Source organism: Echinops telfairi, unplaced genomic scaffold (genome assembly GCF_000313985.2).
Source record: "Echinops telfairi isolate 266 unplaced genomic scaffold, ASM31398v2 ScPeMD7_7458;HRSCAF=8496, whole genome shotgun sequence".
In the NCBI taxonomy this organism is placed as follows: Eukaryota; Metazoa; Chordata; class Mammalia; order Afrosoricida; family Tenrecidae; genus Echinops; species Echinops telfairi.
In genome coordinates this window covers 30,414,364-30,437,409 of record NW_022111358.1, presented here as the reverse complement: position 1 = coordinate 30,437,409, position 23,046 = coordinate 30,414,364, and the positions used below count along the sequence as shown (strand labels likewise).

At 52.6% G+C, this 23,046-nt stretch overlaps 3 protein-coding genes across 4 annotated transcripts; 1 reads left to right on the top strand and 2 right to left on the bottom strand.

The window, feature by feature from the left end:
• The first annotated feature begins 6 nt into the window (after positions 1-6).
• On the top strand, positions 7-6,610 carry VAT1 (vesicle amine transport 1). Its single transcript, XM_004707198.2, has 6 exons — positions 7-186; positions 3,185-3,392; positions 3,795-3,965; positions 4,063-4,152; positions 4,702-4,943; positions 5,091-6,610. The coding sequence occupies exons 1-6, from the start codon at positions 79-81 to the stop codon at positions 5,172-5,174; spliced, it is 903 nt and encodes a 300-aa protein (XP_004707255.1). The 5' UTR covers positions 7-78; the 3' UTR covers positions 5,175-6,610.
• Positions 6,611-6,732: 122 nt separating this feature from the next.
• Positions 6,733-15,873, bottom strand: IFI35 (interferon induced protein 35). 2 transcript variants are annotated; one of them, XM_045299595.1, is made up of 7 exons: positions 15,395-15,873; positions 8,312-8,419; positions 7,859-8,006; positions 7,667-7,773; positions 7,379-7,565; positions 7,165-7,271; positions 6,733-7,020 (listed from the first exon to the last, which is right to left on the bottom strand). In XM_045299595.1, exons 1-7 carry the CDS (start codon positions 15,413-15,415, stop codon positions 6,835-6,837), a joined length of 864 nt encoding a protein of 287 aa, XP_045155530.1. In that variant the 5' UTR covers positions 15,416-15,873; the 3' UTR covers positions 6,733-6,834. The 2 variants fall into 2 exon arrangements, with proteins under 2 accessions (XP_045155530.1, XP_045155531.1); XM_045299596.1 differs by having other exon boundaries at positions 8,318-8,419.
• Positions 15,874-17,429: 1,556 nt separating this feature from the next.
• RPL27 (ribosomal protein L27) lies at positions 17,430-19,965 on the bottom strand. Its single transcript, XM_004707197.2, has 5 exons — positions 19,884-19,965; positions 19,563-19,645; positions 18,674-18,843; positions 17,610-17,720; positions 17,430-17,515 (listed from the first exon to the last, which is right to left on the bottom strand). Exons 2-5 carry the CDS (start codon positions 19,641-19,643, stop codon positions 17,467-17,469), a joined length of 411 nt encoding a protein of 136 aa, XP_004707254.1. The 5' UTR covers positions 19,644-19,645; positions 19,884-19,965; the 3' UTR covers positions 17,430-17,466.
• Between the last annotated feature and the right edge of the window lie 3,081 nt (positions 19,966-23,046).

Here is a 23,046-nt window from a genome sequence, read left to right as displayed (position 1 = left end):
CCGGCCGCGCCTCCGGCCCCTGGTCCTGGCCAGGTGACTCTGCGCGTCCGGGCCTGCGGGCTTAACTTCGCCGACCTCATGGCCCGCCAGGGAGTGTACGACCGGCTGCTGCCGCTGCCCATGATCCCTGGCATGGAGGGCGCGGGGGTCGTGACCGCGGTGGGAGAGGGAGTCAGCGACCGCAAGGTGAGCGGGCCGCCCGGGGCGGGGCGGAGCGGCAGGGTCAAGGCTGCCGGGGCTGCCGGGCAGGTGGGCACGAATGGGCGGTGCCGGGGGTGTGGCAGGAGGGGGAACCTGGCCCGGACCCGGGTGGACAGGCGTGGGAAAGAACCCTAAGTTCTGCACTCCCGGAGAACTGGGTTTGAGAAGGTGCGGTGCAGATAACGGCGTCATCGCCCCCTCCCCAAGTATTTTCAGCGCCGGCCACCGCCCCGGGGAAGGAGGTGGGAAGAAACAATGAGGCGCCACTGCGCGTGCGCATCGACCACACCACACGCGCCCCCCCGCTCCCACCCCGCCCAGCCTTTATAAAACCACACCTGTACCGCTGACCACTAACTACTCCCTGAGTAACTGCGGTCTGCGGCCCGGAGTGATGGTTAGCCCCTGGTTTCCCCGAGGGAGCTGGAGGAGCTGTGCAGTGGGCATTGGGCGGGGGCGCAGCGGCCATGCCAGAGTCTAAGTCACATGCAGCCCCGTGGTCTGCGGGGGTGTGAGGCGGCCCCTCCCCGTGCGGGGCAGTGGAGACGGGTCACGCCCGTCATGGGGAGTGCCGGAGCTTCCCCGCCCGCCACTACCACCACGCCAGCGCCCATCCTATGCCGTCTGGCCTTGGGGCGGGGGAGGCGGGATTGGGGCTCTGGATCTTTGTCTTGGGCTGTCTCCCGTGACTGCAGTATCTCCTCCTCCCGTGACTCAGCTGGCGGCCCACCACCCCGTGGCTGGCTGGCCTCGGGAAGCTCCAGCGAAACGCCCCTGCCTTCCTAGTGGAGGACCCCTGCCTCAGAAACGTGCCCGGTCCGTTGGACTGGGGTGGGTCCGGGTGGCACGGTGAGCAGGTTGGCCCAGCTCTGCCGGTCTGTTTCTCCTTTCCGTGCATCTTGGCCACAGCCGTGCGCACCAGATAGTCCCCAGTGACTTGTGGAGAGGCCTGGGGTGAGGCCGCTGCATGTCCTTCCGTAGAGTTTTGTTGGCTGGAAGTCCAGCCCTGGCAAGAGAGGCCCCTCGATTCAGCCTCTGATGCAGGCTTCCTCTTGCCAGAGTTGCCTTGCTTTGTCTTTTTCAGTGATTTTATTGATATCAAATTCACGTATCATACACTCCATAGCTAAGTGCTTTTTTGTTTGCTAAGTCGCTTTTTAAAAAGCGCTTGTATGTATGTACATCATCACAATCAGTTTTAGTGCTACCTGCTCCCCACCCCACCCCCCAAACTGGCGTTTCTAGCACAAGCCTTCTGCTCCTCCTTCAAGGGCTTCCCCCACTCCCTCCACTCTTTTAAATAATCCAAGTTCCCGAGAACTTGCTAAAATAAATTTTGGAAAAAAAATTTTTGGGTGGGGGTGGGGCTTTAGTGCTTGTTTCTGCTGAAGGCCACCCACCTGAACTCCCTTCCCCACACTTTCCGCCGGGTAAATATAGGATATCCTGTCCAGCGCCCGAATCTGATTTAACAACCTGGATTCGGTGGGGAGGAGGGCTGCTCTCCCTCCCTCCTGATGTCTGCACTGGGCAGGGGGCATAGCCCAGCCTTGGGTTGGGTTGCAGTTTGGACATAAGCCAGGGTGAGACTTATTTTGGGTCACATCTTGCCCCGACTGGCCGCTGCCCCTTTGTCCAGGCTCTCAGGCGGTTTCTGTCACCTCTGAGCCCTGGGGTGAGAGGTGAGTCCATTCCCCAGACTCCGTTTCAGGCCAGGACTTGCAGGGAAGAACTCAGCCCTCCGTCCTCCTCTTGAGGGGAATATGGGGACTTGAAGACAAGAACAACGGTGTGGGGCTCCCCTCCCCCTTTCTCATGAATCCTGCCTCATTAGCATACAGAATTCCCATCATGCCTGTCCAGGGCCAAGACAGACCCAGATTGTCCGGAAACAGCACCCACATCTCCCTCCCCAGGCTCTTCAGAGACCAAGCCGCAGCCTGCCTTTCTCCTAAGAGCCCTATCCCTTCCCCTTCCCTTGACCCTGGCTGCTAATCTGGAGGGCAGGGCTCTTTATCTTTGCCCCTGTTGTACACAGGGGGGTAGTGGGTGGCTTTCCTGGTGGGACTGTGTGGCTGTCCTCAGCCCTTTGTTAGCTCTGGGAGAAGGTGGCTATTTGGTCCCCAGGACTGGTGACTTCTGTGCCCGGCTCTAACCTCACAAAGACCTTTAGCCCAAGTATCACCACGTATCCCCTCTGCCTCCAGCTGTTAGGAGCCCATGACTTTCGCTCCTTGCTGCTGTTATCACATTACTGAATGCAGAGTCTGCCAGAGATCATTGGCTAACCCCACTGATTACCTCTCCCATGTAATCATAACTGCCCTAATTTCCAAACGAAGTAACTACATGAGGAGCTCAGAAAGGTTAAGTAATTTAAATTTGCCCTAGGTCACACAACAGGTAAATAAACAGAGGGGCCCATTATTTAAACGGAGTTTGACCTCTTGGATACTGCGTTCATGCTGCCCCGACAGCTTCTCGTGTTCAGGGATCTTACACAATGCCCAGCTCTAAGATCTATAAAATGGAGATAAGGACAGTATCCACCTTAGAGAGCGGGTGGAAGGATTAAATGGGCACTTAGAGTAAGGTGACCAGATTTTAACATTGATAAAGCAGGACACCATTGTTAATACTCATATCCTGGCAAAATAGCCACATGGCAGCTGAAAACCGTCTACCCTAGCTTGTCATGCATTCTTTCCAAAAATCGGGACTTTTTTAAAACGCCATAGGACACAGGAAATATTGTTAGAAGTCCCACCGAAAGCGGGACGTCTGGTCACCTTAACTTAGAGGTAAAACACACGGGGGCCCTTGTGTTTGTTTGTTTGTTTGTGTTATTGTTTATTGCCTTCATTACCGTAACTATGACTGCTGCTTCAACTACGGCTTCATGGCCAAGAACAGGGCCTTCTGCCTGGTGGAAGGTCATGGAATTCCCTGTGGGTGAATGAACGATCTTCTCCCGTCCCTCCAGGAAGGGGACCGGGTGATGGTGCTGATCCGGTCAGGGATGTGGCAGGAGGAGGTGACTGTGCCTGCAGCCCAGACCTTCCTGATGCCCGAGACCATGACCTTTGAGGACGCCGCTGCCTTGCTGGTCAATTACATCACTGCCTACATGGTTCTCTTTGACTTCGGCAACCTGCGGCCTGGCCACAGCGTCTTGGTCCACATGGCTGCAGGTGACAGGCTCCTGCCTTTTCTCCCTCCCTCCTGACCTCGCCCAGATTTCCTTCTAGGCCCCTTGCCTGCAGCCTGGCTGGACGGTCGTCATGGCAACACTAGGCTGGCTGAGTCCGTGGCTGGCCAAGAGGCCTCTGCTGTGGTGCCGTTGCCATGGTAACATGCAGGCACCGGGTCCAGCCTAACTTGCCATCCAAATCAACACACCGGTGCCCGGCGCCCCCTACTCTCCAACGCCCCCTGTCCCCAACTCCCAATGATGGACATGGGGCATGGAATGAGGGGAAAAAGCCCAAACCCAAAAGAGAGGAGATGATGGTCAGGGCCCGTGCCCTTGAGAGGCGAGGGGGGTGGAATGGTTGCCAGAGGGCTCCCTAGCCCCTGAATGGGTGTCTCCACAGGGGGCGTGGGCATGGCGGCCCTGCAGCTGTGCCGGACGGTAGAGAATGTGACCGTGTTTGGAACAGCCTCGGCCAGCAAGCATGAGGTGCTGAAGGAGAATGGGGTCATGCACCCTATCGACTACCACACAAGTGACTACGTGGATGAGATCAAGAAGGTCTCCCCTAAAGGTGGGGGTTAGGGCTTAGGAGGGATGTGGCACCTGGGGGCAGAGAGTCGCTAAACTGTGGATCCTAAAGCTGTTCCCGGATCCCCTGACCCTGGCAGGAGTGGACATCATCATGGACCCTCTGGGTGGCTCGGACACCGCCAAGGCCTACAACCTCCTCAAACCCATGGGCAAAGTCGTCACCTACGGTGAGTTCGTACGCTGGGAGAGAGAGAGCGTGCAAGGGAAGGGAAGGAGGGCAGGTTTGAGGGGTGGGGCTCAGGTCTCCAGAGCTTTCCAGTGGACGAGGGGCAGGTTGTCAGGTGTGGCACACAGCACCAGGGTTGGAGGTGGTTCTTGTATCTTGGCATCCAGTGCTTTCTCCCAGGTACCAGCTACTGCCCTTCCCTTCCGCATTCAGTGTCCCCTCCCTCTGTGCTCCTCATTGGGGATTTTTCCTGATGCAAAGTCAGCCGCCAGGCTGACTTCTGTCTGACTTGCCCATGGCCTTCTTGGGCCAGCTCCATTTTCATTTTAAATACCGTGTCACACAAAAGACAGTCAAGATGAGAACAGTGTCTGAGCCCACGGAAATGGGTTTGGGCTGGTAGCTAGCTGGCAGAGAGTGATCCTGGCCCTCTCTGGCACTGCACCGGTGTGGATAATTGCACGGGCACCACAGGGGGTAGGCGGCCAAGGCAAGCATGCCAGGATGGGGCTGGCATCTGGATCCTCACTGCCTGTGCTTCATCCCTCAGGAATGGCCAACATAATGACAGGCCCCAAGCGGAACCTGATGGCCCTGGCCCGCACCTGGTGGAATCAGTTCAGCGTGACGGCGCTGCAGCTGCTACAGGCCAACCGGGCCGTGTGTGGCTTCCACCTGGGCTACCTGGAGGGCGAGGTGGAGCTGGTCAGTGGTGTGGTGGCCCGCCTGGTGGCTCTGTACAATCAGGGTCGCATCAAGCCCCACATTGACTCCGTCTGGCCCTTTGAGAAGGTGAGGGAGCGGATGGCTTTTGCGGGCAAATCTGGCCAGAGGGGTCCTTAAGGCTGGGGTCCCTGGGGCAGAGGAGAGCAGCCTCTTGCGCTGTGCAGGGGAGTTGAATGGCTTTGAGACCGTCTTTCCTTCTTATGGCCCCTCCAGGTGACGGATGCCATGAAGCAGCTGCAGGAGAAGAGGAATGTGGGCAAGGTCCTTCTGGTGCCCGGCCCCGAGAAGGAGAACTAGGCGAGGGTCTGGGCGACCCTTGGGATCCAAGGAGGGGGAAGTTGGGAAGCCACATTCTGTTGACCACCATCTCGCCTTTCATCCTCTGTTGTCTTGCTCCCCCCCACCCCTGCCCCCCAGGCCTTGGTGATGACCTCGTCCCATCCCTGACCTTTCTCTTTCTTCAGGAATACCCCCTCCCCCCGTTCCTGCTCCCTGAAGAGGTTGGGAAGTAATCACTTGGATGTCTGGGCCCCATGAGGAGACAGGGAGGGTCAGAGAGAGGCTGGATGCTTCCTGCCCCCCACCCTTTCCCGGGCCTGCTGTGCTGCTTTTGTGCCAAGGTTAGCCAGTCCTTTCCCCCCACCCCCACCCCGTCCTCATCTCCACCCCTGCCTCATCTCCTGCCCACCCTGCCCTGCCCCGCCACCTCCCCAAAGAATTGAAGTGTCAGCTCAGGATGTGGGGCCAGTCTGTGTGAGTCCAGCATGTACCTGTCTCTCCCCAGTGTCCCTTCACCCCCAGCCCAGCCAGCGCCCACCTCTCAGCCCTGCATGTCCCCAGCCTCTTAAGCACAATTGGGCGTTGTCCACCTCCTGGTTTTCTGCCACTGTTAGCCAAGGTTGCCTCTCCCAAGGGTGAGAATCAGACCCCTGCCCTAAGTCATGGCTCTTCACAGAGTCCCCGGGATCTGTTCTCTGTGCCTTAGCTACGGAAAACCTGTGCTTGTGTGTGTGTCTGTGTGTGTGTGGGAGGGGGGGGTTCCTGTCCCCACCTCCTTCTCCATCCCTCTACTCCCCAGTGCCTTCTCCTCTGGTGGAACTGGGGTCTCACGCATCCCCAGTCCCACACCACTGCCAAAAATCTGTGTACGTGCCAGTGGGGGGGTGCAGGGGCAAGAGCGGAGGCCAGCCCTAGCCTCCCACAAGGGGGAAAGGTCACCCTCTTGGTGGGCGGGCCGTTTGTGCCAAGTCCTGTCTCTGGGGCTGTCAGTTGTCAGCGGGTGGTTGAGGAGGAAGAGGCGGGTCGGGCCCCAGCCTTGCAGATAAGAAGGGCATTTACCAGCAGCAGCGCTGCCTCTCTCTGGGGCCAAGTGGAAATGGAAGCACATGCCCGGCTGCCACAGGAGGCCCCCTGCCTTCTCAGAGCAGGGCGGCAGCTTCTCCCTAAACTTTGTTTACACTGGTGGGGAGCTGGCGCTGGGAGGGCAGCAAGCAGGGCAGGACCTGGATGGCTGGAGCCAAAGTGGGGACTTGCCAGGACTGGGGTGGAACTCTCCTGCTTTCCGGGCTGGGGGTGCGGGGTGCTGATTGCCCCAGCCATTGCCAATGGGAGTGTGTGTGTGGGGTGGGGTGGGGGGGAGGCCTGAACATGTGAAGTGCGATCTCTGCTTTTGTGTACCCCACCCCATTACCACAGCTGCCTTGTGTTTGTGTCAATAAAAAGCCAAAACCCTGGTCCTGGCTGTTCCCTCACTGATGAGAGGCCGGTGAGGAGAGCAGGAGGTGTCTGGCCGCCCCCGGCGGCCACCTTCCCTTCCCTTCCCTTCCCTTCCCCAACTTTCCTTTCATGAAATGAGGAAGCACAGCAGGCCACCCAGGCACGTTTACTCTCCTTTGGCCTAGTTGCTCAGCCTCAAAGCCCCACCCCTAGTGAGCAGGAAGGCAAGAGAGCCCTGGCTTCACTCGGAGGTGAAGACAGCCAGCCCCCGCCGGCCAGGAGGCACGACTTTCAGGGCCTCCACCTCCCCGCCCCCCCGGGTGGGCTTCTGGAAGTGGATCTCCAGGATGTCTTGCAGCTCGGGGCCGTCCAGGATGTCCGGGATGTGGCGCACCACCACTGCACGGGACACTGGCTGGAGGCAGACCTGGGGAAAGAGGTCCTGTGGGAGCAGGGCCGGGCTCTGGACGGAACTGCAGTGGGGACTAGGGGACGCTGGTCCCTCCTTGGGAAAATTCCGACAGGCAGACAGGTTGTCCTGGCTGGGCCCGATTCTCCACCCTCTGCTTACCTCGGCATTCTGGATCTCGCTGGTCATGTAAGGAGAGACTTTTAGAAGCACCTGGCGCCCATCCAGTGTCACCTTGAACTGGCCAATCTGGCACAGGCGCCGGGCCACTGTAGGAACAGGAGCAGGTGGCCCTTTAGCATCCAAGGCCCCTTCTCTCCTGTGGCCCCAGGCACCTGTCCCCTAGCCTCCTCTCCAGGGTTCTGGGGGCCCTGACCTCCATCCTCAATGAAGCTCAGCATGACGCCTCCTTGCAGCCGCTCCCGGATCTCCACATCGCCGCCCCCGTTGCTGGCTTTGCCAAAAAAGATCTCCAGCTTGTCCAGCAGCTGTTCCTCGCCCAGCTGGAGCCCCGCAGGAAGCCCACTGACCAGCACCCTCCGGTCACTGATCTGACTGGACACCTAGGGGAGACGGGGAAGTGGTCCCAGGCACAGCCCCTGGGCCCTGGGCGCTGCTGCAGAGCACTCCTATATGTCGTCCCCAAGGCCTGCCATTCTGTCACCTGGATGGCGGTCACCATGGGCAGCTCCAAGGGCTGGGCCTGCACGCGCAGCCGGCACTCTTCCATGTGGATCTCGTGCTCCTGTTGTTGCAGGATCTGCTCAGCCACTGGGTGCGGGGCGCAGAGGTCGGCACTGGGGAACCTCAGGCCGAGAGGTTGCCTCCCTGTCCCCGCCACCTCCCCCTCACTCACCCTTCAGGTCATCAAAGATGACCACAGCAGAGCCTCCAGGCAGAGGGGTGCAGATTCGCAGGTTGGAAAGCAAAGCCTTGGGTGCTGCCCGGCTCTGTTGCGTGTGGCCTCGAAAGACCAGCGGTAGCTCCGGACACGGGAACGGCACCTGGGGTTGGGGGAGGGGAGGCTGATGGAACTCCAAGTGGGGGCAGAACCCCCACTCCCTCCCAGGAGGAGACCCCCCTTCCTGTTGGACGGATGCCGGGCACCAGAGTGAAAGACATTTATCTCCGAAGAAATCGCTGCATGAACGCACGGGAGGAGCCATGCTGGGCTCGGACACACACCCCAGGACGGGAGGCAAGTTCACCTCGCAGATGAGACGAGCGAGGTTCAAGTCAAGCAGTATTCTGGGGGCCACACAGCAAGGCCAGGTCTCTCTCTCTCCCAACCACACACACACACACTCACTCTGACCTTGTCCTGGGGGAAATGCATGTGCTCTCTCTTCAGCTCCTGGAGCTCCCATAATCTCTTCTTGAGCCGGTTCTGCTCCTCCAGAAGGCTGAGGAAAGAGCCCTGTGGGAATGGGCGGGGGGTGGGGGACACACACCAGCGGCGTTACTAGGGTTACCCGTGGGCCTCCGACAGTAGCATAGGAATAACGTTTACTCCCAGTTTCATCACAGAGGCACGGGTGGTAGGGGTGCAAACTGATTCAAGGTAATATTTCTTAGATCCACACTACCAAAATTGTCTTGTAAAATCTTTAATATCCAATGACATCATTACAACATTATTGGTAACTGAGCACAAGTTTGTTAATGTTTCTCCTTTTCCTTGGTTTACGACTTCATCCCCCTCCCCGCAAAAATGATGATAGGTTCATACACACTCATGATAATCTTGTAGCTGAAACACCAGAAAACTTGACAAAATCAAGGGTGATAAACACCCTGGCCGCAATGAACACAGCTGCACGTGCAGAAGAAACCGCGATTGGAAGCGCCGTGGTAATTGGCAACAGAACACATTTGAAAGTACCAGAGGGATACACAGCTTGGAGCGTTCTAGCCTTTTAGGTATATTGATACCTGTGAGCTGGGTGCATGAAAAATGTTTTGATACCTAGTTCCAGGGACCGTTTTACAGAGGGCCATGCATTGCGGCTGCTAACGCTGCACGGAACATTGAGTGTCCTCTCAGTGTCACCTGGCTGACCTGCACCCCTTCTTTCTCGTGATGCCACTGGACCAAGCAGACAGCTCTCCGCCTTTCCAGAGACCCAATGAGCCCAGGGAAGTGGGGTCCTATTCTGGATGTTCCAGCAGAGTACATGATCAGCCCGGGAATAGCGCACCCCAGCCCCCGGCCCGGACTCGTCCTGGCCCACAGTACTCAGGGCGTGGGGCTGGCCTCATCTCAGCTTCTCGCTGACGGGCAGGAGGCGGCAGCCTTGCCACTTCACAAGCACTGATGGCGCTCCTACTAGGAGGTGCTTGGGCACAGAGCTGGGCAGGGGAGGAGACGTGGCAGGACAGCCATGGCCTGGTCAGTGAGTGACTGACCTGGTGGTGCAGTGGAAATGGGGGCAGGGACAGGCCTGAAGGGGCTAATGCAACAAAGGAGCCTTTTTAGAGCCCCAGGGGCTTCGATTTCCACACTGTCCTAAGAGGCTTCAAGCGTTTTGTTGTGAATCAGTTGGGGTTACGTATCAGATGATCATCTCTGCATCCTACAGATTGCTTCTCAAAGCTCCCGATGACTGCTATTTCCCCCCTCTCTCCTGTGTTAGCTTCCCCTTCACCCCAGTTAGCACCTGTCCACCCTCTAGCCTATTGCTGCCTCTTTCCTCCCACCACTGGTGGTCACTAAAGCCTGTTTCTTTTTGTATGAAAACCTCTGATTTTTTAAAATAACTGGTTTCATACAGTATTTGCCCTTTTGTGTTTGACTAACTGCACTCAGCATAATGTCCCCTAAATCCACCCACACCATGAGTGTTTAACAGTTTCCACGTTATTCTGTAACACGCTGTAGTATTCTGTGCATATGTAACAAACTTGCTTTATTTAGGCCTCTATTTTCTTGCTATTGTGAACTGTGCTTTATGAACATGGGTGTTTCATTAATGTCTGCTAAGTAATAATGACATGACTGTCGTGAGGCATGGTGGGCTAGGAAGAAAGGCCTGGTGATCCACTTTGGAGGCCTAGTGATCCAACCAATGGGAACCCTGTGGATCCTCATGGATTACCCACAACTGACCCTGTGAAGGGCCCAGGGGCTGGGGCATTCTGTTCTGCACGGAATCACCTTACGTCACAGCTGAGGACTGCCGCTAACAACATGCAGGCATGACATAGTGGTTCCCCAATGGGCTGCAAACCACAAGGTTACTAGTTCGAATCTACCAGCCACTCCATGGGAGAAAGATGAAGCTTTCTACTCTCATCAAAAGTTAGTCTTGGAAACCCACCGGGCCACTGGGCCCTGCCCTGTGGGGTTGGTGTGCGTCAGAATGGGTTCAGTGGCAGTGAGTTTGAGTTTGAATGCCACCTTCTTTATGTGGCTTAGATCATTCCATTCTTACTACTGTTTCATGAAGCAAAGAGCAGATTCACCCTTCTTTTATGAGGAGGAAACTTTGGCTCAGAGGTTCAGTGACTTGTGCCTCTAGAGCCCTTCAACTCCGGGCAGTTTGTCCCCATACCTCTTCCTGCTAGCCATTGTGCCTGGGAGACGCTGAGAAAATCAAGCCCCAAGCAATTGTCCAGTGTCCCTCAACTGGTCTCCTTCCTGCCACCCTTTCCACCGTACCAAGTGGCCTGTCAGACTGGGTGTGATGTGGAAGAGGTCCGGAGAGAGAGAGCTGGTGACATCGGCAGGGTTAGGGCACGAGGAATAGGAGTGGACACCCCCTGACCGTGCCACAGGACTGCCACACGTGGATGACTTCAGCAAGCAGAAATGTGTCTGTCTTCTCACAATTCAGGGGCTAGAAGTTGGAACTCAGGGCACCAGCGCGAGGGGAAAGCTCACTCTGTCAGCTCTGGGGACAGGTCCCTGTCTCCTTGGCTTCTGCTCCTGGGTGACCCTCATGTGGTTTGTCATCTCTGCCTTGCTCCGTTGTTGAATCATCTCTCCCCAAAGAGGGACTGACTCAAAAGAAACCCTACACTTATCCCGACGGCCTGCTGCCCTAACAAAGACGATCCATTCTCAAACGGGACTGTCTCTAGAGGTGTGGGGTTGGGATTTAAATTGATTAAAAAATAAATAAAAAATAAAAGATATCCTTAACACACACACACACACACAAAAGAATTGTATGAGCCCCCATTAAAATGATTTAAAAAACCACAAAAATTAAAAAAATATATATTTGGGGCTGGATTAATTCCTCAGTTTATCCCCCTTTTACTTCTGATTTAAATTGTAAAGGTGCTGACCGATGAAACAACTTTCTCTAGTTCTTTAATGCTCCCCTCCACCGACTATCATGACCCCAATTCTTACAAATCCTGCCAGACCAGAGCATGTACACGGGTACAGATCAGAGCTGGAAACACAGGGAATCCAGGACAGATAAACCCTTCAGGACCAATAATTAGAGTAGCAATACCAAGAGGGGAAGAGGAAGGTGGAGGGAGAAGAGGGAACAGATCACAATGATCTATATATAACCCTCCCTGGAGAATGGACAACAGAAAAGTGGGTAAAGGGAGACATCGGTCAGTGCAAGACATTAAAAAAATAATTTATACATTATCAAGGGTTCATGAGGGAGGGAGGGGAAAAAGTGAGCTGATACCAAGGGCTCAAGTGCAAAGAAGATGTGAAAATGATGATGGCAATGTATGTACAAATGTGCTTGACACATAGATGGATGGATGGATGGATTGTGATAAGAGTTGTACGAGCCCCCAATAAAATTATTAATTAAAATAAATAAATTGTAAAGGCGCTCTGGTGTCGCTGTTGGGTAAGCACTGGCCCACTAACCACAAGGTCGGTGGTTCAAATCTACCAGTTGTCCCCTGGGAGAAAGGCAAGGCTCTCTGCTTCCATAGATTAACAGCCAAAAAAAAAAAAAAGATTGACAGCCTTGGAAAAGATAAGGGTCACTATGAGTTGGAATCAACTTGACGGTGGATTTGATTTTGAATTTTAAATCTCAATTCAGTTGTATGTAATTGCTTGAAAATCTAGTTGCCAATGTTATTTTGGTAATGCTATTGATTATTTGAAATGGATAGCTTAATAAATCGATTTTCAAAAGAAAAAAAATTAAAGTTTGGATTTTATTATCATTTAGCCCAATTAATAAAAATGTTTGTCTTGTGCATAGTATCTTTTAAAATTTTTATTAAATACTTTTATTGGGGTTCTTACATCTTTTATCACAATCCATACATTCCTCCAGTGTGTCAAGCACATTTGCACATACGCCACCATCATCATTTTCAAAGCATTCTCTCCCCACTTGAGCCCCTGATGTCAGCTCCCTTTTCTTCCCTCTCCCTCCCCTGTGCATAGTATTCTTATAAAGGCTTATCTATACGAACATGAACTTAACCCAATAACAGTTAGCTTACAGCGCAGGTGAGAACAGTCAGTGGTAGAGTCTAAATCAGGGGTCCTCAAACTATGCCCGCCGAGGATATTTATCTGCCTGCCGGGTGTTTTTGCCTGTTTTGTTTTTTTCACTTCAAAATAAGATATATGCAGTGTGCATAGGAATTTGTTCATAGTTTTTTTTTAAACTATAGTTCGGCCCTCCAACGGTCTGAGGGACAGTGAACTGGCCTCCTGTTTAAAAGTTTGAGGACCCCTGGTCTAAATGAATGGGTGTGCCGGAGTTTAGTGTGAGGCACGTCAGAGAATTGGTAGTTACCGAGGCACAGTTCGACTCCAGGTCACTGAAGGATCACAAAGCTACCTCCCTGTCCAAACTCCCTGAAACTTCTCAAAGGGTCTATTAAGAACAACTCCGGCAAAAAAAAACAACAAAAAAACAACTCCGACTGACTGTAGTTATTTACTTGAATTTAACTGTGCATGCTGTTGATTTGTATATTTATTGACTTAAATGCAAGCCAACATTGTCTGTTGCTCAATAGAAACAAGAACAAAATGGATTCAGTTGAGCTTGTCCAGAGAATCAATTTTGAATGCTTAACAAAAAAAAAAAGCAGGTACTGTAGTTATTTCTGATTCATAGTGGCCTGCTAGAGCAGTGGTTCTCAACCTATGGGTCTCCACCCCTTTGGGGGTCAAAAACCCTTTCACAGGGGTCACTCGATTCCTAACAGTAGCAAAATTACAGTTATGAAGTAGTAACGAACATAATTTTATGGTTGGGGGGTAACTGCAACATGAGGAAGTCTTAAAGAGTCGTGGTATTAGGAAGGTTGAGAACCACTGTTCTAGAGGGTTCCTGAGACTGTAAACCTTTCTGGGAGCAGATAGGTTCATCTGGGGCTACTTTTGACTATGTGCATTCTCCCATACTTGCTGAGTTTATAACCTAAGTTTAGGTCCACAGAACAAAATCTCATGTCATTTATGCTCATCAGGGAAGTACTGGGAGGCATCTGGACATAAGGTACCACAATAGCATAAACATGAGCCAAGCTTTTGGGCTTCCACCCCAGCATCTCTTACTACAATATGAGCATGGAGAACGTATTTCAGGCTTCATACCTTGATTTCCTCATCTGTAAAGTGACGTAACGGCATTTTCACCTGTATCTTGCTGGGAATGGTGCCTAGCACATAAAACGTGTCATAGGAGAATTAATGTTTTCTATTTTACTAATCCTCATCTTATAGATGAAAAAATGGAGGTTCATCAAGGCTAAATAATGGCTTCCGTCAGTCAAGCTGGTCTTTTTATCTCCAGACTACTTGAACTTCGCTTTCTCTAAAGGCGGAGTTGGCAAGGGAGAGATGAGGTCATTTTAGATCTCTGAGTGTCAGGTGATGAGAGCCACCCAAACAGGTGACTGCAGTGGGTGAAGGGGAAGGTAGCATCCTGAGAGGGAGATGGGGAGAGAAAAGACAAAGAATGCTGGAAACGGCAAGTCATCGAGAGGCTTCATCAGCTGAGGTGGTCTGGAAGCCCTCACCTCACCCAACCACCCCCAAAGGCAAGAGGGCTGAGCTCCCAAACCAAAGCCAGCTCCATCCAGCTGATTCGGACTCAGGCCCTGTGGGACACAGCAGCACTGCCGGGGGGTGGGGTGGGGTGGGGGCGGGGAGTGGGGTTTGTAAATCTTTTTTTTTAATGGAAACAGGTCTTTATTAAGTAACATAATATCAGATGGGTTGTAAATCTTCCCTCATCTTTCTCCAGGGGAGCAGCTGACGATGTGATTGGCAGCCCATGCAGCCACGGTGCCACCGAAACCCTTCTTTAAATGCCAGAGCCTTGGACACATCGTCTGGCAGGATTCCTAGTCAGTGGTCAGGAGAGCAAATGGAATGAAGAGAAAGAAGAAGAAGAAAAGGTTGGTCAGAGAAGTGGCACCAGGCCCAGGGCTGGCAGACATCAGACAGAGATGAAACGGGGGTGAAAGAGTAGGAGGTGCTATGAGAATTCTACTCATCCCCTGCCGGGGACCCCGGCTCAGCTGCAGGATGAAGATGAGGCGATCCACTCCCTTGGAGATTTACAGCCTTGGAGAGGATGTGGAGCGACTGGAACCCACCACCGTGGACTGCGGAACAGCACCTCCTCAAAGATTACCACGGTGACAGAAATACCCTCCACCCAGCAGTCCCTCTACTTGGTATCTAGCTACCCTTCAGAAATAAGGAGCGGAACACGAGCAGACAGATGTCCACCAGGCTCATCCCAGCATCACTCCTTGGGCAAGAAGCCGGAAACAACCTCCTTCCTAGTTGGAGGGATGGATAGGCAAGTGTTGGCGCATCCCACAATGGAATAGCATGCATCGCCGAAGAGTGATGCAGAGACTGTCAAACACATACTTCGTGACCTGGGGAGATTTGGAAGATATGTGAAGTTAATAAGGTGAGACCAGTGTTAGAAAAGAATAAAAATCAAGATAAAAGGATTTCATACCAAAGGAAACACTCTGATGGGGACGGAGGGGAGGTGGAGCGAGGAGGGAGGGAGGGAATTAAGAAAAGATTTACAACCTCAGCAACCCTACACGGGTCCCCCCGAGAGTTGGGGCTGGCAGTGGATCTGTTTGGTTTGACTCTCCGAAGAGCTACTGCACTTTTAACCTGTTACCCTGTTCGGGGCTCTACAGAGTGGCTGAATCAAAACTTCCGGCCCTTGTCGAACTTGAATTATCCACAAGGCTAGCGCTAATAAATGAAGCAAGGTGTTGGATGGTTAGGGAAAGTCTCGCTGAGCCAAAGCCTCAGTCGATCTGCCCTTCACACCTGCATCCGGTCTACGGGGAGCTGGGAGAGGAGCTGGGAGAGGTTCGGGCCTTAGGGCCCTGACACCTACCTGGTAGGCTTCTTGCCCAGAAAAACTTAAGTTTTCCCCACCCCCATGTCTTCTCCCTCACTTACGGTATCTTGGGTAACAGACATGGGTCTGGGGTCCGGTTGGCACTCCAGGCTTCAGAGTTGGGTGGAACTGGCAGCGTTCACCAGGACGAATGCTGGGGTACCCTTTGTGGGCGTCAGTATCCCCCAGTCACAGCAGGGCCCGGAGCACACTTCAGGCGGCTCCTGGCTTCCACTTTCATTTCTGTGAAAGCCCGGCCCTCTGGCACTCACACGCCCCCAGTGGTGGATCCCCACCCCTGGGAGGGGCCTTCCTGGCTTTGGAAGCTGACCTCTTATGAGGGCCTCCAAGGGCAGGACCCCTGAGCAGCTGTAAACTGACTGCAAGAGTCTCGTCAAAGAACCAGTGCCAGCTGCAGAACCTTCTCAGGAAGCACCCCTGCCTCTGCCGCACTCCCTAGATCCATGCTTCACCCTCGTCCCAGGGCCATCAGTTACCACCTCCAAGTTCCTCTTCGAGCATGCTTGCTCTGAGCACTTCTAACCAGCCAAGTTCGCGAGGTTGTGCTGGTTTGTTTGCCCTTGGTGCCTGGGCAACAGCTGGCGCGACGCCAGTGGGACAAAACCAGCCAACCAGCTGCTGACCCTGTTCCTCCAGGAGCCCGCAGACACAGCAGCGCCATTTCCACTTCACAGCTGAAAACAGGCAGTTTTGTTTTTCTTTTAGGCATTTACTTAGGTGCAATCATTCAGGAGGGATTTTAGATCGTGTTGAAAGCAGCCACATCCATGGATTGATTGCAGTCTTCAAAAGCAGTTCTCTGTTCTTCCAGCACACCTGTACCAGCTTTATCATCTTCAACTACACACTGTAGTAGTTCAAGGTTTTCAATTCCATACCCCACCGAACGAGCTTGGATGAGCCCCAGACCAAGCCGGCCACTGGCATGCTTCTGCCGCACCCACAGGCAGTTTTCAAGAGTGGCGGAAGGGCACAGTACCACAGGGAAGAAGCAGTCTCCAAGGATTGAAATGCCCACGACCCAGCAGGTAACTCTCTTCTCCACGAGCACCCAGCACAGACCAGTGTCCCACTGCTGCTCCTTTCTCAGTGCTGGTGTGGAGCCACGTGAAAGGTTCACTTACACCCAAGCTTCTAGCTGATTTTGAACCAGGGGCCATTTAAAAAAAAAACATTTTATTGGGGTTTTGTACAACTCTCATCACAATCCATACATCGTGTCAAGCATAATTGTACGTTTGTTGCCATCATCATTCTCAAAACATTTTCTACTTGAGACCTTGCTATCAGCTCATTTTCACCCCCTACCTCCCCCACAAGCCCTTGATAAAATTTATACATTATTTTTCCGTCTTACACTGTCAGATGTCTCCCTTCACCCACTTTTCTGCTGTGTCCTCCTCCTGATGTCTCTACTCTCATTATTGGTCCCGAGGCTTATATGTCCTGGATTCCCAGTGTACATCCTCTGGTCTAGCTGGATTTGTAAGGTAGAATTGGGATCACAATAGTGGCGAGCATTAGAGAACTAGAGGAAAGTTGTAGGCTTCACTGGTGCTATACTGCACCTGGATTCCCCTTACAGAAGGGTTGGGGCGGAGACAAGCCAGGGACCATTCCATCGGTGCAAAAGAGGCAAATACTGTGGCCCACACAGGCCTGGGTCAGGACCAAGGCTCTCCCCAGGGTCTCATTAGCAACACCTTTCTGGAGCGGGTTCCCAGCAAACCATCTAGAGGACTGCTTCTCTCCCACTAGTGTCAGGTTTGAAGAAATGTGGTCATTGGTTTTCAACTCAAGCCTGTGGCCCGTACCCCAATGCAGGGTGAGGGAACAGGATCTTCTGGCATGTATCAGACCAGGGAGATAAATGTCAAATTTTGTCCAGGTGGAAACAGCCCCTTTCAGAAACACTTCAGTGCACCATCCTTTACTCACAGGACAGGGTTTACATCTCAGATGGGTTAACTTTGGTCTTCCAGTCCTTCTACCGCCACCCAATGCCTCACCCCCACCCCCACCCCAGTGTTCTTTCCCCCAGTTCAATAGTACACACATAGCAGGCAGACAAAGAGATATCTTGGGGGTGTTTTTAATGATTTTGACTCAAGATCTAGAATCTCAGCTTCTGGAAGAACCACTTGTTTTTGCCTGTCTTGTACCTGGAGGGGAAGAAAACAGACATGAGCGAGGAACAGGGAAGCAGGAACAGTGAACAATTACTGGCCCCACAATTACCAGCCAGAACCTACTTACCTCTCCTCAAATTTGACCTTGGCCTCCCGACGGGCCTTGCGTTTAAGAGCAGGATCTCTGAAGACATCCTTGTTGACGACAGTTTTGTCCAAGGGGATGTCTACGGAGTACCTGGAGAGTGATGGCGGGAAGGACCAGCTCAGGTGCTGCCAGAGCCTCCACACAAGCCTCTCTGGGACACTGGGTGTGAATTCCATACAAGCATCCCAACGACAGTCTTGGAGAAGCTTCCATTTCACTTCTTCAATCCACTGGGAAAATCTCAAGCTCCAGTCTCAACTACTTGGAAGCTAGCAGCCTCAGGTGCACAGTGCCCCAAATGCCCACCACTATCACAACCACAACAATTTTGACTCAGAGACCCTGTGGGACGAATGGAAGGGTCCCTTTGGACTTAACTTTCACAGAAGCAGCCAGCCAGACCTCTTCCCTTCGGAGCGCTGTTGGTGGGTTCAAATCATGGACTTTACGCTAAGCAACCGCAGAAAAAACACCACCCCACTACCTGTAACTTCACTGTAACTCACTGCTGAGTTCTGACTCCTAGCGACTCTACTGTGTTCCAAACCTACGGGAGCAGACACCTCTTTCCTCATGGTGCTGCTGCTGTGCTGGAACTGCCAGACTTCTGGATAGCAGTCAGTGCTCAGTCAGTTCAGTGGCAGCTGTCTTTTAAGCAGCAATCTTTTTTTTTTTTTTTTTTTTTTTTTTTTTTTTTAAGCAGCAATCTTTAGGCAAGTGCTGCCTGGTTCAGACAGTTCTAATTCCAGGTCTCCCAAAATGTATCATCTATAACGCTTTTTCCAAGATAGTGACATGCTGCCGAATGTAAGATTTCAGCGAAGGGTCAGGGATTACAGGACCCAGGAGAAAAGGCAGACAAGGCACTGTCTTAGTGCTTACTGGGGATGGAAACCAATGATGACACCATCTCTACCCAGCTTACAGGAGGAGACATAAAGACAAGGACCCCAGCTGCAGCCTAAGTGGACATGGTGTCCCTTCCGCCCATTTGAACAGGGTGGGAAGGGTCTCTGGATTCCCTCCCACGTTGAGATGCTCACCTTGTGGGCATGAGATGATTATAGTTATACACCTTCACAAAAGACTTGATCTTTGACCTCTTGGCAATTTTCTTCTTGCCCATGGCAGCTGTCACTTTGCGGGGGTATCGGTCGATTCCAGCCACCAGGGCGTGGCTGTAGGGGCGGTCGGAGGTGCCATCGTCAATGTTCTGTAGGAGAGACGTTCGCAATCCATTGAAGGCTTACTTAGGCTAGATGCAGGCCGGGGAAGGAAGAATGCCTCCCAACCCAGGTCTGCGACCCACGGTGCTATGAGGAAGCCACCACAATACAATTATGGCCTATCCTATATGACCAGAGAAAGCAGGAAGCAGAAAAAAGGCTTCTGGAGATGGGGTTTGAAGAAGGAAAACAGTTGTGGCATGCTTGCTATTTGCACAGGACTCAGGGCATTGCAGCTCACAACCCGCTGTAGCCACAACGGTGTCAGTCCACTTGGACTCCTGGCAATGTATCTGCAGGATGGAGACAAACACTACCTAGAAAGTACTGCTTAAAAAAAAAAAAAATCAATCGAAAGGGCTCAAGTAGAAAGGAATTGTCTGGGGACTGTTGATGACAATATATGTACGAGTGCTTCACACTATTGAAAGGTGGATTGTAATAAGATTTGTAAGAGCCCCCCAATAAAATGATTTAAATAAAAGCACTGCCTGACTCCTAGCGCACGTTCGGTAAATGTTGGCCACTATATTATTTAGTCTCTGAGAGGGTATACCGCAGGTATGAGGGCCCATGCTGGCGTTGATTTCGTATCTCCCACCCTCAAAAAGCCCTCCTGCACTCGCGCTCCCACCCGCCAGCACGCAGCGCCCCCCGGCCTCCCCCGCTGGGCGACACGCGGGCGTGGAAGTGCCGCGGCTCCTACCTTCACGATGACGGCTTTGCGTCCCGAATAGCGTCCCGCCAGGACCAGCACCACCTTCCCGGGTTTCATGAACTTGCCCATTTCTGCAAGGAGAAGGAGTCCTGGAGAAAGCTGGCGCGCCAACGACCCCCTGGGCGGAGTCCTGCTGGCGAGCGCAGGCCGCGAGCCCGGACCGCCGGGAGGCGCTTATTGCTCGGCGGGCCGGGCCCCCACGAAGCCGCCAGAGGCCCAGCGACCGAACGCACCCGGCGCCGCCCGCACCCCGGCCCCCTGGCCGCGGATGGAGGGAGATTGGAAAGCCCTTGCCAAGACGCCACTCACCGACAACAGGCTCTCGGGCCGACAACAGAAAGGAAGCAGCAGCAGTTCCGTTGACCTTTCACCACGGGAAGAAATGATCTCACTTCCGGTCCCGCCCCTTACGCCTCGGCCACCTATCGTTGTTCCGTCTGTATTGTGGGCGGAAGAAGTTCTTGAGGTCAGAGCGGGACCTGGCAGAAGCCTCATTGGAATCCAACTTTATTAAGCTCTGTGGAGTCGAGGGCCGAGGAGCCGGGTCGGCCGGCCCGCGGAAGGGAGAGGGGTGTGCTCGCCGCCATGCTGCCGCCCTTGCTGTGGGTCCCTTCCTGGGCGCTGGGAGGGGCCGCCTGCTCTACTGTTTGCTTCTTAGCATATGCGGGGACGGCTTTGCATCTTGACCTTGCCCTGGTGGCCGACTGGGAAATGCTGGCTGCAAGATCAGCAGGTTCCCAAAGGAAAGGGAGGCTCTGAACTCTCGTTAATGTTTACAGTCTCGGAAATGGACTCGGTGGCGGTGGGTTGGGCCTTTAGACCGTGTGTACTTTGTTCAGGTTCCACAGGAGGGAGAGACGAAGTTCTATCAAACGAAAATTCTTTCCCACAAATGTGCTTTACACAATTGATGTACGTATGGATTGTGATAAGAGTCGTATGAGCCCCTGCTAAAAACGATTTAAAAAGAAAAAAGAAAATTCTTCCCCGCAACACGTAGAAGTTGACATCACCGACTTGACTGAGCTGTGGCTGAGGTGAAGGAGGGTGATGGGGACAGTAGCAGGTTAGGGTTAATCATTTATGTCCATTGTTATCACAATTGGCCCTGCTAACAACCTACGGGGATAGGTCCGTCATTTCCATTCTACTGCTGAAGAACAGGAGACTGAGGGAGTTTCACTTGCTCAAAGTTCAGAGCTAGTTAGGAGTCGGAACTCAGACCCGAGCAACCCAACGCCTAACCTCAGGCCATCGTGCAGACCATCTGCTCTATACCAGCTGATGGACGGCAGATAACGGACGCTAGGCGCTTTATACCTCGGAATCCCGAGTGTTTTCTTCTCACGGAGGCGACATAGGGAAACGGGATTCAAGGCGCCATAGCCTATGACCTGTCTGGGATTCAGTCTGACCAATGGCATAAATGGAATGTAACTCAGCCTGCAACTCAGGTCTGGTCCCCGCTCAAGCAGGAATTACCTGGACGAGTGTTACCTGAAGTTCTAAAGAGCTCGGTCCACATTTCTGCTCATGTAAAGCACTGAACCACCTGCAGAACTGGTCTTGAGGCAACACGTGGGAACAATCGACGTAAACCTTCTTCAGGCCCTTCACTCTTCGTTCTCTTCTTGAGCTTCTCCAGGGGCCAATTTCTCCAGCCGTCCTCAGAACCCCATTCCAATAACTGATCACACTATTTTTATACCCTATCACAATACTTTAAATTCTAGTGTCAAACATCGAAGGGACCTCAGAGATCATCCACTCTAGCTTCGCACTGAAAGATGAGAGATCACAGAGCGTACTCTTCGTTCTCATCTCGGTGCTCCTTCCATTCCATCACGCTACCCCGTCCGTTTTCACTTCCGTGGTCTTCTCCTAGCCTCCTGAGCTTTATTGGCTTCTTACCTATGGCTGTTTCTCTCCATTCTCACACAGTCCTACAGTCCTGGACTGACTGGACCTCCTCTCCTCCTCTGCCAACCCTGTCCTCAGTCACAGTCCGGGAATGTCCATGTCTCTGATGCCGGGGATGCTGGCTGGACTGTCTCAGGTTATATGTACTTTACAGGCTCGTGAAGAACTTGGCTGAGCAATGCCGGTTTGCGCATCTCTGTAGCCTAGTCCTCTGACAGGTGAAATTCCAGGCAGGTATGTGGAAAATACTGATGGTGAAGTGAGAGGGTGAAGGGAAGGAGACAAAGATCTAGAAGCAGCGTGACACAATGAGGGAGCCCAAGAAAGGCTGTCAGATTTGGAGCCAGACAAGAGTTCAAAGTCCAGCTGTTCTATTATGTAAATCTGTGGCTCTTCAGCTGAAAAATGAGGATAATCACCGTACAAATCTTGGAGTCTTGGTGGTGTCGTGGGTTAAGCATTGGGCAGATGACGTCAGTGGTTCAAATCCATTTGCTGCTCCGTGGGAAAACTGACACTGTTGGCAAACTGATTGGGTCTTGGAAACCCTATGTAGCACTTCTCCCTGCCCTAGGGGTTGCTCACTATGAGTTGGAATTGACTCAATGGCAGTGTTTTGGGTCTTATGAGTAGTTAGAAACGAGGATCATACACACACATGCTTCCCATGGTATTAGCTCAAGGCAGTAATACAAGCTGGCTTGTGGAAGGATTCAAAAAAGACAATACTGGGGCCATCCCATGGCTATAAGCCTTTACTGCTCATTCTAAATGGCTTCCGAATAAACTGATCCAGAGTGAGAGTCCCCAGAGGGCACGTGTGGGGATGTGGTTATAGCCTGGCTGGAAAAGGATAATGCGAAGTGTCCTTTTCAGCGAAGCAATCTTAAGAGAAATGGAAAAACCAAAGAAGGATAATGCGAAGTGTCCTTTTCAGCGATGCAATCTTAAGAGAAATGGAAAAACTAAAGCTGAGTTGATCCAGGGCAGGGAGAAGGCCTGCCAGCTCTCCTGAAGGGCTGGTAAGTGTCCAGACAGACTTCAGAAAGCAAGGACAACGGTTGGTCTTTAAGGTCTTTGCAGCGAAATTACACAAAATACTATGATTTTATTAGCAATCACAGATGCATCACTTTTCACATCATTTTACACGAAAACACTTTCACACAGGTGGACTAATCCTACCCAAATATCAATAATGCATTTAAATAAGTAACACATTGCTGAAAAAAGGATTCAGTTAAAATGCACTACGTAATAGTGCACAGAGAAAGTGCAGCTGGCAATTTAATACATAAAAACAAGGTAGAATCACTCATATTTGGAGTCCATCTGGTTTTCCAGATGAAAAAGATTCCTCCCCGAGGATCTAGTTGGTCCTGGAGGCGCACCCACCACAAGCAGACTGACAAACATAAATTAAAGACGACTACTGGTGACCACATAGGACCAGGCTAGTCAGTTTTACAATGAAATACTCAGCCCACTGTCTGTAAACAGCAATTGGCTCTAGGACCTCGCTCCCCACCTTAGTACTAAGCATCTGCAGTGG